Source organism: Alligator sinensis, unplaced genomic scaffold (assembly GCF_000455745.1).
Source record: "Alligator sinensis unplaced genomic scaffold, ASM45574v1 scaffold85_1, whole genome shotgun sequence".
In the NCBI taxonomy this organism is placed as follows: domain Eukaryota; kingdom Metazoa; phylum Chordata; order Crocodylia; family Alligatoridae; genus Alligator; species Alligator sinensis.
Window position 1 is genome coordinate 2,320,053 of NW_005841891.1, and position 14,826 is coordinate 2,334,878.

Here is a 14,826-nt window from a genome sequence, read left to right on the forward strand (position 1 = left end):
GCAGCCGGGGGGGGGGCTGCAGCAGCTGGTGGGGGGATGGGGCCAGGTGGAGCAGCAATCAAGAGGCTGGGGTGGGGCATGTGGGCTTTGCAGGGGGGAGGCAGTAGCCCCTCTGTGGGGGTCATAGTCCCTGTTGGGGGGCCGTCGCCCTTGTATGGGGGCCATAACCCCGGTTGAGGGGGCAGGAAAATATATATTCATGTATTCATGAAACATGTATGTAGAGTTCATTTTATTATTATGATAGAGACACTGGTAGGCTTCCATACTGGTTTAATGCTGTAGATAAAAACATTTCCCAACTGACTGCTGTCTCTGTCTCACTCTCTCTGTCTCTTTAAAGTGGTCTTTTGTTTTAATTGTGGAGGAACACGGATTTTGGGGTATTTTACAGAGTGACTTTGTGATTTTTTTTTATCAGGGATTTTGAGCTGCTGCAAGCACATGTGCTTGCCCGTTAAGTGTGCTGTATTTCATTTATTTCCTAATCAAATATTTTAGTTCAAATACTTGTGGCTATTGGGACAAAAATTAACATGGGGGCCCTTTTTGGGTTTTGTTTACTAAATATAAGTCAAATAAGCATGTTAAATCAGATCATGCTCTATTTAGGGCATTGGAAAAATTTCCAATTCAAAATTTTCTGGAAAACCCACATCTCTGGCTTAGACAAACAAAACTGTTAACAGATTGTTTTTTTAAACAAGGAAAAGACCACTAAGACTCTTATCAGTCTTGATGCACACTGTGCATTTTCAATTATAACAAAATCCAATGATACTGAATCCAAATATTTTCCTATAAACAAGGAAGGTCATGTTGTTACATTTTAATCATTACATTTTGGCTTGAAATGCTGAAACACATGAGCAATGAAGTTAGCAATTCAGATTGTGTATAACATTAGAACTATATTGATCATTTACTTATTGCCACATAAAAATGGCAGAGAGGAGACACTGAAGTTAAAAGGGACAGGACTCTTACCATCCATCGCTGTCTGCTGCATTCACATTTACACCAAAATCAAGCAGGAACTTTACAATGTGGTGATGGCCAGCACATACTGCATTATGCAAAGGGGTAATTCCTTCATCATTGGGTTTGCTGGGATCATCAACCTTTTGGAACAAAATAAAATATTTCAGCACAAACCTTTTACTTCATTGAAAATAATGGGAAAACCTATCTATTTTTAGAAGTTCACCTCATATATGATCCTTTGTACCAGGTCAAATTCTCCCTCCAAAGAAGCATCAAGCAAGAGGGCCAAAGGATTGAACTTCACTCTCAAACCATGTCCTGTCCTCTCAGAATTAGGTTTCTTCAGGTTGGTACGTTTGGTCTGGGTGGAAGAGAAAATACAGTTGTCATTCTAGATGACACATATGTATGTCCAATCATTTCATTACTTTTTAAATAAACATTCCTGTGTTCCTGAAGTGTTAGGTAAGGGCCTGCCAACATCTACTGTAAATCCCCAATTTGTAGGACTTGCTATTTTTGCCACCATAACTTGTGCCAAGTAGAAACCTGAAAAGCATTCCAACACAGTCAAGAGATGTGTTCAGAAATTGTGATTACAAGGTCCAATGATACCTGAGCCCATCATTCAGAGTACTGTAGTTTTAAATGGTATCACAAGTGAAAGCGAATTATGTGGGCTCATCTTAGACACCATCAAGACTTTGGTTAATATTACAAAGTTTACACAATTCAGTATTACTGGCAGTCTCTATTTAGAAGGAATCTCAGGTCTGAACTAGCAGCAGTGCTCCCTGCAGGTCAGGACTAAAGTACATTAGTACTGTAGAAGGTTTTCCTCGCTTCAAACAGCTCAGAAAAGTACTCTTTGCATGGTTCTGGCTGGTAATTTCAAAAGAAACAGGCAGATGATCTGAAATACATAACATCATTCCCAGCATCCAACAAAACATGCAAAATAAAGCAATTTGTGCTTCATGTAGGCTACAGCTTGTAGTTGTAATTTTTAAGTTACTCTTATGTTTATTACTTGCATTTCTAAAAATAAAAAGCTTTCATTTGAAGAATATCCACTGCTAGGATCTCCCCTTTTCCTCCAAACATCCTGTACCTGTTTACAGATGGAGCGTATGTAAGATTTCATGTTCACTGCAGTCTAGTGGGACCCAAATCTTCAGTAAGGTCCTTGGATTCTGTGACAACTTTAGGTAAGTGAGAAAGTGGCAGTGCTCACTGTACTGTGCACCTTCCTACTGAATATAGCCATAAAATCCAGTGTACTGCTTAAAGCATTTCTGTCCCTACTTTTTCAATTCTCAATATTCAATTCAACATTTTCCTAATGACAAAGCCTAATGGACAGTGTCAGGGTGAAGCCGGAGGTTTTGTCAGTGACGAAGGGGGCAACATGGAAAGCTGTTCAGATTGTGGGATCAGCATATTAAGGGAATTTGCAGCTGAAATGAGGCAGCAACCTTGACATTTATGTTGTCTTTTGAGGTTTCAGACAACAATCCATTGAGGGAAATATGGGTATATAACACCTTCCAGAGTCACCCTTTCAGACTGTCTGCAGAACAAGGAAAGCCTCACTGAAAGAACTGTCTTTAAAAACATGAGTTCTTAATGCAAGCTTTTAAATTAAATCTCAGGTTTTGAAATTTAACTCTATGACAACAAGTAAATGCCACAGCAAGGTTTGTAGCCCCAACCCACATAGGATTCTAATCATGGAGAACCAACTACAAAATACTTGCATCATGTCCTGATCACCTAGTCAGGACTTGCATAAGAAACAGAACTAGTACATTTTCCATGGGTATCTTCACTGGTATTGTGTTGGATTTCCCTTTATTTCTTTAGTATCACATATCTTGCATTACAGTCATTTAACCTAATCCCACTGCCTTCCATTCACTGCATAAACAACTGAATAAAGTTACTTGCATAGACTGAGTGTCACTGTATGCATTGTAATAATGCTTGTGTAGTCACTTACTGGAGGAAGAGGAGGAGGAACAGCTGGTGGCACAGGAACTTCATCTTCTACTGGGGAACTAACCTCAGGTACAGGGCTAGGTGGCTGCTCAGTGGAAGGGAGTATAGCAGGATTATTATTACTATCTTCAGTTGTCTCAGAGGTTTGGTTAGTGGTTTCAATACTGATCAATTCTTCAGTGGCAGGAGAAGGTAATTCATTATCATTGGCATCTGATGAAGGAGGAGGTTCATCAGGAAGAGGAACTGTAGGTTGCACAGAAATAGGTTCTTCAATATTGCCATTGGTACTAGTGTTTCCATTATCAACATCTGCTAAGATGCCTATGAAGTCCTGTGCATTGCTTGGCTGATAAAATGGAGCACTTTCTATTCCTCCAGCAAGCGTATTAAAACGCTGATACAATAACTTCTGTATATTTGGCCCACTGGGTCCTTCAGGTTCAGTGATAGAACTACGCTTCTTTAATGGCCTGGGAGCATTGGCTAATTTTCTTCTAAGAGCTTCAAGATCAGCATCGCTTTGATATCGGAGGGGTGAATGGACAATAGGTGTAAGTTTGGTAGGACTGAGAGGTCGAGGAATGTTCTCTACATTGCTATTTTCACCAGAGGGAGGAATATTTTCTAGCTCTTGATCTTTTTCAGCGAGCTCAGCCTGAGGCTGAGACTGTGGCTGTGAAGAAGGGTGTGCAGGCAAAGAACCATGAAGGAATGGTAAAGGTGATGGAGAAGTTGAGCCAGATTGTAGAACAGGTTTTCCATAAACTAGAAAGAAGAAAACAAAACACAGTGAGCAATTGTTCTGAAATTGTAACAAAAAGGTAATGCAATCAGTTGCTGCATAGCAATGCCAATAGAGAAGAAAAGAATTTGAGTATCTGGTTTATGTCATAATCTCCCAGTTGGCCTACCAAATGCAAACTAGAAAAAAAAATCATTTGTTAGCCATCGGTATTTTTGACAATTATAAACTACTTGCACACAAATGGTAATACAGGAAGGAAAATCTCTCCAGACAATTTAGTGAAATGATCAAGAAATACCTGTAAGTAACACAGGCAGTCCTGAGGACTTACAACACAATTGGTTCCTGAAAGCAGTGTCTTAAGTCGAAACGTTGCAACTCGGAACCGATTTTCCCATAGGAAACAATGTTATAAATGGGGGATTGGTTCCTGAACCAAGGCCTGATACCCTGTTTTCACCAAAAATAACTCAGAATTTTGTACTCAAATCAATTATAGATGAGTAATATAGCTACATTAATGTATTTATATTGTAAATAGCAATCATATTGATTTGGAAGGACTTCGTGAGGTTTTATTCACCAAGGCGCCCCCGGGGGTTACAAGAAATAATGGCCACAAGCTAGCAGAGAGCAGATTTAGACTGGACGTTAGGAAGAACTTCTTCACAGTTTGAGTGGCCAAGGTCTGGAACGGGCTCCCAAGGGAGGTGGTGCTCTCCCCTATCCTGGGGGTCTTCAAGAGGAGGTTAGATATGCATCTAGCTGGGGTCATCTAAACCCAGCCCTCTTTCCTGCCTATGCAGGGGGTCGGACTTGATGATCTATTGAGGTCCCTTCCGACCCTAGCATCTATGAATCTATGACTTCTTTGAGGTGATTTTGCTGGACTTTTTGAAGGGCTCTTGGCTGAATTCTTCTCAGGAGCCTTGGCTGCAGATTTTTATGGAGTCTTGTCTGCTTTCTTAAAGAAAGTGTGCAAGGAAGTTTGGACAGATGTTCTCCAGGGAGATGGGCGACACAGCGACTTATTCGCTGTCATGGCATCACATCAGACCAAGCGCTGTAAAGTCGAAACTGAGGTCAGAAAGTTGGAACAGGGTGTCAATTTAGAAACGTTGCAAGTGTGAAACATTGTAACTCAAAACGTTGTAAGTCGAGGACTGCTTGTATATGGATAACATTTGGTGTTATATATATTGATGTTATTGTTCCAATAATTAGCACATTTCAGAAAAAAAGATAACTCATGTGCCTCTTTGCCGTCTCAAATACCACAACTATGATCAAATTAAATTGCGACATCACACTGTTTAAACAAAAAACAAACTTTGTCCCCTTTCCAAAATTTAGAAAAGTTATTCATGCAACAACTATTTATGTTAGTCTCAATGGAAGTGTTAGGCCAACAAGTAGTAGTTAATCTATTTAAAAAAGAAAGGCAAATATATTTTCTACCTGCTTTTACTGACTTATTTAGGGTGTTGTATACAGCTTGTTGATAGTTTTTGGGTGGGGTTGCTTGTTGAAGATACATTGAGTAGATGGAACTTGAGTTTACTGTTTGTGGTCCTTTTCTGGGGGACTGAGGCCTTGATCCTTTATCAGCTAGGAAAGGTCTGATAGCCACAGTTAAAGGAAGGTCAGGCCTTCCATCTCCTCCAGGAAATAACGGGGGGCCAGAAGGTTGATATGTAGGGCTAGGAGGTACGGAAATTCTCTGTTGGATCTGTTGTGAGGAACTGGGTTGATGTATGTTGCTTGATGGTGGTAATGGAACAGATCTTTGCCGACTTATTATACTGGAACCAGGTCTTGGCAGGCTGCCATCCTTCCGCCTCTCCAGAGAATTTGTAGAACTTGTTCCTAAAGGAATAGGGCTTGGATAGGTCCCATAGTTTTGAGGCAACTGCTTGCTCACACCAGGAATGGTTGGTGGCACCCTCCCCATATCAAGGCCCTAAATGAGAACACAAGTAGCATAAGAAAAATTAAGCAGACTGCACCATTTCACAAGTACAAATCAAAAGCAAAAACACCCACAGCTTAGTGATGCTGATTAATGTTCTTGACTGTTACGGAATAAACTGCTTATATTTACATGTACACAAAACTATGAATAGATTTCTTATATATTAGGTACAACACCACCACTTAATAGAGTGAGCACCATAGGTTTGAGATATACTCTGAGATGTCTTGACACATTGGAATTATAAGGCTGTGTCTAATATGTTAATATGAATTTATACTCTCTACATAATTATACCATCTCCATAATTTATATTATGGAATCTGCATAATTGGAAGCTTGAGTGACTAGTAAAAAATGAAACAAGGGTCTCCAAAATTCATGAGACAATACAGTGTGGTTTTAGTGCTCTAACACTTCACATTTTAAAATAAAGTCATTTGCTGCTTAGAGCTAACAGTTCAGGACAAATATAAACTGTTGAGCAACACACAGGAGGACACAAGCAAACCTGACAAGCTCACTATGGGACGAGTTTAAGGAATTTCAGGGATAACTTTATTCTTTTAAATAATTTAACAATCAGAGGAGGAAAAGCACTGAGTAAATATGAGTTTAATTAAGCAGCCAGTGGCAACCTGTAAGAGGTCTGAGGCCAAAGAGAGAGGAGGGAACAAAGCGTTTCAGAGGAGATCAAGAGCAGCAAAGGAATTGAGGGAGAAAGTTGGAAGAAACAAGAACGAAGATGCAGACAGATGGAGATTCACATACTCCCTTGCCTTCAGGGGTGTATGGCACTTAATGGGAGAAGAAATAGGATGGCAATGAAGAAATTAAAAAAGGAGATGAAATGAACTTCATTAGTGACATTTTTGATAAACATCAGAATGGAAGCAAAACGTGCAGAGACCATTAATTAAACGCACCAGCTTATCAGTACTTCCTAATAAAGAAGATGGCAAAGGCTGACTGGATATAGTTCCTTGTTTTAAAGCTGTATCCATGCTTGATTCTTTCCAGTCTGCGTTGGAGAGCTGGGAGGGTTTTACGACAGGGGCTGAGCTTTGCTTAAGTGTTGGCCAGTTTCCTTCAGTAGCTTGAAACAAAAGAAAAATGTAATATTTAAGATTATCTGTGCCCATCGCTGTAAACAAATAAGTTAGTTTAATTACAACAGGATTAAATTTGATTCCAAAAATTAGATAAACCCATACTAATGTCAGCATCTGATTCAGAAGAAGAGACTAAAAACTTAATCATTAGGCATTGCATGCTATCTGTTACCATTTGATATTCAAATTTCATTAGAGCTGATTTTAATGTAAGAGATAGCAGATGTTGCAGACCTAGCTCCAAAATTTTGATCAAGTGCAGAAATCAGACCAAGATTTTTTTAAAGTTTATTTATAAGAATACTTTGCCCGTGCTTAGTTTTTGATACATTGTGTATCATCAACATGAAAGGGCAAATTCTTGCTATTAAATTTTGAGTACCTGCAGTCACTTAGTAGAGTAATTCTAAACTTACACCTGTATATCTGTGAGCAGAATCTGACCTAGTCACTGAAGTGTAAGGGCTGTATACCATAAAGACTCATTGTAGCTATGTGGTGGAAAAAAACAAAAACATTATTATGCTGCAAGACATCAATGCTTTTCTGCCTCCTTCCCTATGCTCACTGATTATAAAAACATTTCCTCGTTAAAGATTTAATTTTCCAGAAATAAATCTCAAAAATCAGTCAAAACACCAAGCCACAGGCATATCCATTCATTGTATGCAAAAACATGCATAACTGCATGTAAACTAAAGGAACCAGCACTTCGTTAATTCCTTGATGCTTTAGTGTACTATTTTAGTACTTGGAAGAAATGGTTTCCTTTCCATTTTCTAAAAGATACAAGATTAAAATATCTGAAGTGAAATCTTTGCAGTTATTATAAAACAATTCTGAATTACTACTTTGAGCTGCTGTTTAGAAGGTCAAATTTCATTTCCTAGTTCTGTTGTTGTTGCTCCATGGGATGGAGAAGCTGTTTCCCTCCCTTCATTCCTCTGTACTACCCAAAGCAAAACAATTTAATAATAGAATTGACACACAATCAGACTTAGTCTCTAGAGGGTGGCACCCAGGGTGCAGTTTTAGATAGATCTGGAGAAGATTTATTTAGATTCCTAGAACTCCATTTTAATGAGACCAAATAAAATGTACACAGCAAATATTCAAACTTCAGAGAAAAAGTTCCACTACCAAGGCCCCTTAGAAGATCTGTGAGAGTTTCTTTCTAATTGCACATTCCTTGCCATGCTCACATAATAGAGTTTCTGCAAAAACAGTTATCAGATCATAGGAGAAAAAAAAGGCTGTGAGGGACCTCAGGACATCATCTAGTCCAACACCCTGCTCAGCCCAGGAATACGTCTAAACCTTCCCAACCAAGTTGGTATCTGATCTGCGCTTTAACTTCCAATGGCAGGGATTCCACAACATCTCTAAGGAAATCAGTTCCAGAGCCTAACCAACCCCACATAGTTTTCTCACTAATATCTAACCTAAAGTTTCCCTTGTTGCAATTTAAGGTTATTACTTCTTGTTTGACCCCCTGTACCCAGAGAAAAAATTGACAATCATCCTCTTTATAAAACAACTCTGTATTTGAAGACTTAGACGTAATTTGGTTGAAATATATTCTATTGTATTAATATAATTAAATAAAACAATGATAATTTTACCCCTTAAAGAGGCCACATAAGGGTGGACTATATACAATGCATTTAACATTCTTGTTTCTCTTTCTGCCTAAAAAAGTCAAACCAATTCTACTGAACACCCAATTTCTGAAGAAGTAACAATCTGGAGACTATTTGGCACCCCATGTTTCTACCCTATCAAAGAATGATCAGTCTGTTAGCTCATGAATGTGTCTTTATCTGGCTCAAATGATTAGGTCATCTATTTTCTATCCTTTGCTTATTTGAAGTTACACCCTCTACATCTGAGCTGTCCTACTAATCATCTTTGAATGATCTTTTCCAAAAGTTCCACACAAAACTATTTAAAATGTACATTAACTTTTTAATTTCAAATCAACTGAAGTTGAATTTTGAGAAATAACTGAATGTGAGGGATAGGAAAGGATTATTGATTGTTAATTGGAAGTAAAGATCATTGTAGGCATTTATTTATTTATTTTTGCTTAAATCACTTTGCAAAACATACAGTCTAGAAATTGTTTTTCACAGTTTGTAGATTGCCCGGAAGAGCTGTAGTCAGGCCCAGCATCAAGATCTGACTCTGTCCAGGAGCCATGCACCTTGCTTATTTTTCCACCATCTAGTTAAGAATAAGACCAGAAGAAATGAAGTAAAAAAAACAAACAAACAACTAACCCTTATATCGAGAACTTTTCTAAATGCGAGTACTGCTTTGGATTAAAGTTTACTACATGATACATTCAAGACATTCTTTAATTCTAGCACTTTGTTAAGGTTTGGCAGAACAATTTCACAAAATAAATGAAGCCATTCTACCCAATTCATACTAAGCAGAGGGAGACATCTTAAAATTATAAGCTTAGTGCCTAAGAGGGAAACAATAACATTTTGAGGCTAAAAATATGATAGAACAGTAGAAAATGCCAAAACATCTTCCATTCTCTTACAAAGATGCACACAGATTTACAATGAAACCTCAGAGAACTCATAAAAGTCATACACTGAATGCCGTATAATCCTTAGAACTCCAAAAATACAACAATAGGTGCTTATCCTTAGCATTCAAAGGAGGTAAACAGGAACCCAATAAAGGTCCAATTTGTTCCAACTTTCATTCTTTCTGTTGCCTTCAGCTTCAGAATGCAGCTACTCCCACCTTCCCGCCCCATCGTATCCTACTTGAGCAGACCTACCAAACACCCTACATTTTCTTCTTGCAGCCCAAACTGAATGCCATACATACCAAGCTGCTGTAACAGCCTGCAATTGCAACTCATGACAGCCAGTAGCTGCTGTGGCAAGCAGGCCGCCAAGCAGCTTCTCTCTGTTGTTCCCTCCCTTGGGTCTCAGCAAGGAAGGATCAGCTGTGATGGACAAGGAACAATGAGAGCAGAAGCTGCAGCAAGCAGAGGCCAAAGGAAGCAGAGATGTTGAAAGAATCCGAACTTTGGCTTCCCAGCTCTACCCCTGACACCACTTCCCATCCAGTGAGCAGCCTCCCTGCTCACCTTGTCTATCCAACTGATGTCAAGCAAAATACTGTTTCTGGGCACCATGCCACGAAGTTCCTATTGCTTTGGTACCAGCTACCTCTACAGGTTTCGTAATAGCAACCAAGGCCCAATAACAGCAGTCGGTCTTTGGAATAACTTTCATACCATTTTGCATTGATAGATCTTGGATCATTTGATAAACATGAGAAAATGCTTATTGCATTTTATAGCTGGTGAAGGCAAGACAAAGGAATAAATGACCCACAGCAACAGAGTACATGAACTGCAAAACCAAGAATAGAATCCTGGTCCCATTGAGGCAATGGGAATTCTGCCATGGACTTCACTGCAGCCAGGATTTTACCCTGAGATCAGACTCAGATCTCCTAGTTCCCCGGCCAGTAGACCATGAATACCTATGTAAGCTACGCAGGGAATAGTGTCTCCAAAATAAATCCTCACATACCAATAACTCATAAATTTCCCCTGACAGTCTGATTAGCAGCAACAAGGCGCCTAGTAACTTCTTTCAGTATCTTTACAATCAAAACCTCAATTGCGGAAACCCATCCCTAGGGTAATTCCACCGGTGACACTGAAAGGATCAATTTGCTCAAAATCTGTTTGTTTCCATTCTTCCTTTTAATCTGCAGGTTAATCTCCAAGCAATTTTATATTTTTACCAGGATGGAGAGTGATTTCTAAAAATGCTGTTTAATATGTATCTGCATGAAAGAGCTCAGATGATCATATTAAAACTTGGCATTCTTAGATAACCAAAGATCTTGTAGAGACTCACAGTGCTGGGTGTCAGAAAGAGTAGATGCCAGGCAGATGACACTGTGAACAGCAGACTGAAGAGAAGAAGTGGAAGCTGACAGAATAGGATCCACTATTATGTCTAAATCAGAAATCTTCCAGGTGCCTGGAGATTTTTTCACACACCCATAGTCAGTCTCTACAGAACATACCGAGGCAGGTCCAGTCACAGAGATAAAGAAAGAAAGAAAGAAAGAAAGGGGCGGGGAGAAAAAAAAAAGTGGTGGAAAGATTACAAAGTAATGGCAATGGAGAAATTAGAACTTAAAAACTTAAAAATGAATAAATAAAAGAATGACACATGGGAGAAAAAAAATCCCCAAGATTTGATCTATTTTCTATTCTCTTAAACTCTGAGAAAATCATATAACTACACTCACTATAATCAACATATAAAAATCAGTCTCTGGAGAAAACAATCACTCTTTTCCACTATCAGAAGTCTCTCATGCAGAGTTACTCCTTGTAGTAGAATATGGAAACTCCCACAGTGCACGGACAGTCACCCAACAAGTGAGATTTGCAAACAGCAGCAATTAAACTGTGACCTGTGAATTATTTTCATATGAGATTAACGAATTAAATACACACACAACCAAAGGAAACATAAATATTGTGACAAATCTGTCATTTCACCTCATGTTCAAGTCATTTCAAATATCCACTTTGAATTTCCCCAAAAAAGCAGTAAGATGGGGAAAGCCTACTCCACCACTGGGTCTGAGGAAGGATCTAAAACTTAGTATATCTTGCATGGAATTAACTTCTGGATCTGATACCAAAGGCAGTGTACTTCAATTTCCAGGACTTGAACTTGATTAACAGATTACTAATACCAGAGTCTGAGGTAGAGGGTGCAACATGCAATACTAACTAGGAGTATGCTTTAGGCCAGGGGTGGCCAACATGTGCAACAGGTGCCACAAGCGGCACAGGCAGTATTTGTGTATGGCATGTGGCAAAATGGGAGGGGGGACAGGCAGCAGAGTGGCAGATGGGGAAGGGAGCAGAAAGCAGAGCATCAGATCAGGCAGGGAGCACAAAGCAGGGAACAGAAAGCTGAGCAGCAAATCAGGTAAGGGGAAGGGATCAGAGTGGTACATGAGGAGGGTTCAGGGCTAATTTGTGGTACGCCTGCCAAAAAAGGTTGACCCCTACTGCCTTCAGCAGACTGCAAAGTAACTCTTTGCATATGTCGTACAGAATGGTTCAGCATCTTCTCTCCCTGCCACAGAAGCAAAGTATAAACCTTGAGGAAGTTTTCAATTCCAACCACAAAAACATTTTTGGAACAATGTGGCAAATCACAGGTAGTTTGCATTGGTGGTTGCCCCCTGCTCTTAAAACTCTTCACTACAACTAGGCATCATGCCCAGATGCTTGGGACTGCATTTATCTGTGTTTGTAGTCAATCTACTCTTCAGAGTTCTGACTTTAGCAAGGCACATACTGCAAAATGAAAGCAAATTGGCTCAAAGACTTCAGGACAGCTGACATACCATTAAGGCAGGTGGTGTCCTCAGATGTTAAATATGAGAAAGAATATTTTCTGCTTTACAATACATCTAGAATTGTTTACGGTGGGAGACGACACTGGGACCATAGCGCTGAAGAACAAATTATGAATAATTCTATTTTGCCTCCTTCACTAACCCCAGTGAGAAAGGGATAGACAACTGGAACACTAAAAACTATTCCACTGCAACACAAGACACCACAGGCTGGAACTAACCACCTTCCTCTTGCTATCAGAAAGCACTCTTCTTTTTTTATTTTAGAAGCAGTGTGTTTTTTACTAGACCAAGTATATACATATGTTGTATGTAAGATAAGCAGCCTTCTGTAAACAAATGGAAATTAAAAAATTACAGCAACTATTTACATTAAAAAAAAATCTTGGAAGCAAACACTCCTAGGGTAGGAATTATTCAGTCAATTGACACATGCTCTTTTGTAGATTCCATATTCTGTTCGAATTCAAGCAAAACTGAGAAGGCAGCATGCTCAGCCACTGGACAAGGGTAGGTAGAGAGATACAAAACACTTCATGTTGCTCAAATGACTATCAAGCTATCACAGAACTGTACTGAGAAGCCAAATTCAATCAACCTGAGATAGAACTGTCAAAACACAGGATTTGCAAGAACTATTCCTTGCCCCTCTCTCAGAGCAAATACTTAAACAGCTGTTGTAACTCACCAGATTTTGATCTTCCATGGGTTGAACTGGAAGCAATGGTGAGAGACTGTGGTTTCACTGGGTCCACTGGTACAGCATAACTGCCTGCACTGGGAACCTGGATGTAAGGTCCCACTGCTGCTACTCTTCCTGAAGCACTCAAGGATGACTGTGGCGATGAGGTTCCGTTAATACGATTTAACTAAAAATAGACAAACCAAAAGTTGTGTGAACCTCTATTTATCTTGGAACATTTGGTGTCAAGATAAAGTGTGGTTAAATAATCTAGAACTGCACAATATTGTTGTCACAGTTCTAGTCCATATAAAACAAACTTTGTTCACCTAAAAACTATTAATTTTGTTTTACCATGATACAAATTTTCCCATCAGGAAACTGTTCTGCTGTCCAAGAACTCTTTTCACCTTCAGCCTTCACAGGTTTGTGGCCTAGTGAGTGGCCTTGAATAACGGAAAGCAAAAACCTGCAAGTATTCCCTCTACCTGAGATTTTACTTGGTAATTCAGAGAAACTCTACCTAATCTCTTGTCTACCAGGCAACTAACTAGGTTAAAGTTGCTGGAAACCGCTCTGGCCAACTTTATTAAACCGCTTCTATTTAAATAATGTTTTACTCTGGGCAGGGAGGTGATAATTTCAACATTTAAGAATATGTTATTAACAAACCAAATCAAACTTATATGTCAATGCATAGCCCTAGATTAATCCTTCCTTTCTGCATTACTGTAACTGTTGCAAATCTTTATAGTTCCTAATATAATGGCAACACGTTGCCATTTGAGGGTTTCTTAATGTCTATGGAAAGCCTGTAAAAAATTAAAATTTAAAAAGTTTGCTACTTTCAAAAGTTTTCTTTTTTGTAATTGTTTGTCAGCTGGAGAAAAGTTACATCTTATGAAGATTTGTACAGGTTGTGGAAACCACCGAGGTGTGGCCCTTTTAATAGTTTATCTTACAGGGATGTTTTCTTTTTGACGTGCCTCAACTTTTTTCTTGTACAGGCGCTCACGCAGCTCATTGATTCGCTTGTCCATCATAGCCACCTCCATGTTGCGTTTGTTTAAAAGTTCCTTCTGCTGCTGCAGCTTCGAGTTCTGTTCTTGATTAAGCCTGTTACGGATCTTTAAAAAAACAATGGTTATAGTTAAGGTAGACATTTCATTTTACCTGTTGTTGTTGTAGCAGTAAGGTGTCAAAAGATATAAAATAATGTAAAACAACTAAGTTTTCAAGTCTAAGTCTACACTTCTACACAGCCTAGTCGATAAACATTTGCATTCAAGTACAACTCTTAAAACAGCAAAATAAAGTATGTCCTAGGAAGCAATTGACCACTTATGAATATATGTAGAATCCATTCAATTTGTATCAACTGGATGAAGCATCTAAGCATAAAGATGTTTCATAAGGGAATACTGAAGTGAAAAACAAAACATACATACAATTTGTTAGTAAGCTGATTTAGTCAAACCTTCTTATTTCTGAGATGCATTTTTTAACATCATGGAAGGTAAACAACACTAAAAGAAGGTGTCATTTTCAACATTAGTTATGCCACTGATTCTACTTCCAATTCCAAATGAAACCTCTTGATGCATGAATGCAATGCCAAATGAACTGCTGGTGCACAGGCTAGACACTGATTTTCCTCTCTACATTGGGATTAAAGGGAAACCTTCATTTGAAGGCTTCTGATGGCTTATGGGGTAGGTTACCTCTACAGTTTAAATCAATCATGTCGTTCTTCACAATTATTTCTCCTGCTTCCTCACTGGCTCTTTGGCACCTTCAATAATTCTGACAGTTTGTCCCAATTTTCCACTTCTCGCGCTGATGTTACATGCAAGAAACTGAGGCAAATTTCAATCTTTAAGAATATACAGGGGGTCAATTTGAC

At 39.0% G+C, this 14,826-nt stretch overlaps 1 protein-coding gene across 8 annotated transcripts in view; it reads right to left on the reverse strand.

The window, feature by feature from the left end:
* PPP1R13B (protein phosphatase 1 regulatory subunit 13B) overlaps positions 1 to 14,826 on the reverse strand; it is a 93,131-nt gene that overhangs the window by 7,309 nt on the left and 70,996 nt on the right. For 4 of the 8 annotated variants that reach the window (XM_025197202.1, XM_025197208.1, XM_025197204.1 and 1 more), the window contains 9 exons: positions 13,886 to 14,050; positions 12,930 to 13,110; positions 10,711 to 10,869; positions 8,924 to 9,037; positions 6,629 to 6,798; positions 5,189 to 5,690; positions 2,984 to 3,750; positions 1,208 to 1,345; positions 988 to 1,121 (listed from right to left, as the gene is read on the reverse strand). In XM_025197202.1, the coding sequence (XP_025052987.1) occupies positions 988 to 1,121; positions 1,208 to 1,345; positions 2,984 to 3,750; positions 5,189 to 5,690; positions 6,629 to 6,798; positions 8,924 to 9,037; positions 10,711 to 10,869; positions 12,930 to 13,110; positions 13,886 to 14,050 (2,330 nt within the window). The remainder of the gene's footprint in view (positions 1 to 987; positions 1,122 to 1,207; positions 1,346 to 2,983; positions 3,751 to 5,188; positions 5,691 to 6,628; positions 6,799 to 8,923; positions 9,038 to 10,710; positions 10,870 to 12,929; positions 13,111 to 13,885; positions 14,051 to 14,826) is intronic. The other 4 variants (XM_025197203.1, XM_014517113.2, XM_025197206.1 and 1 more) reach the window with 4 other exon arrangements.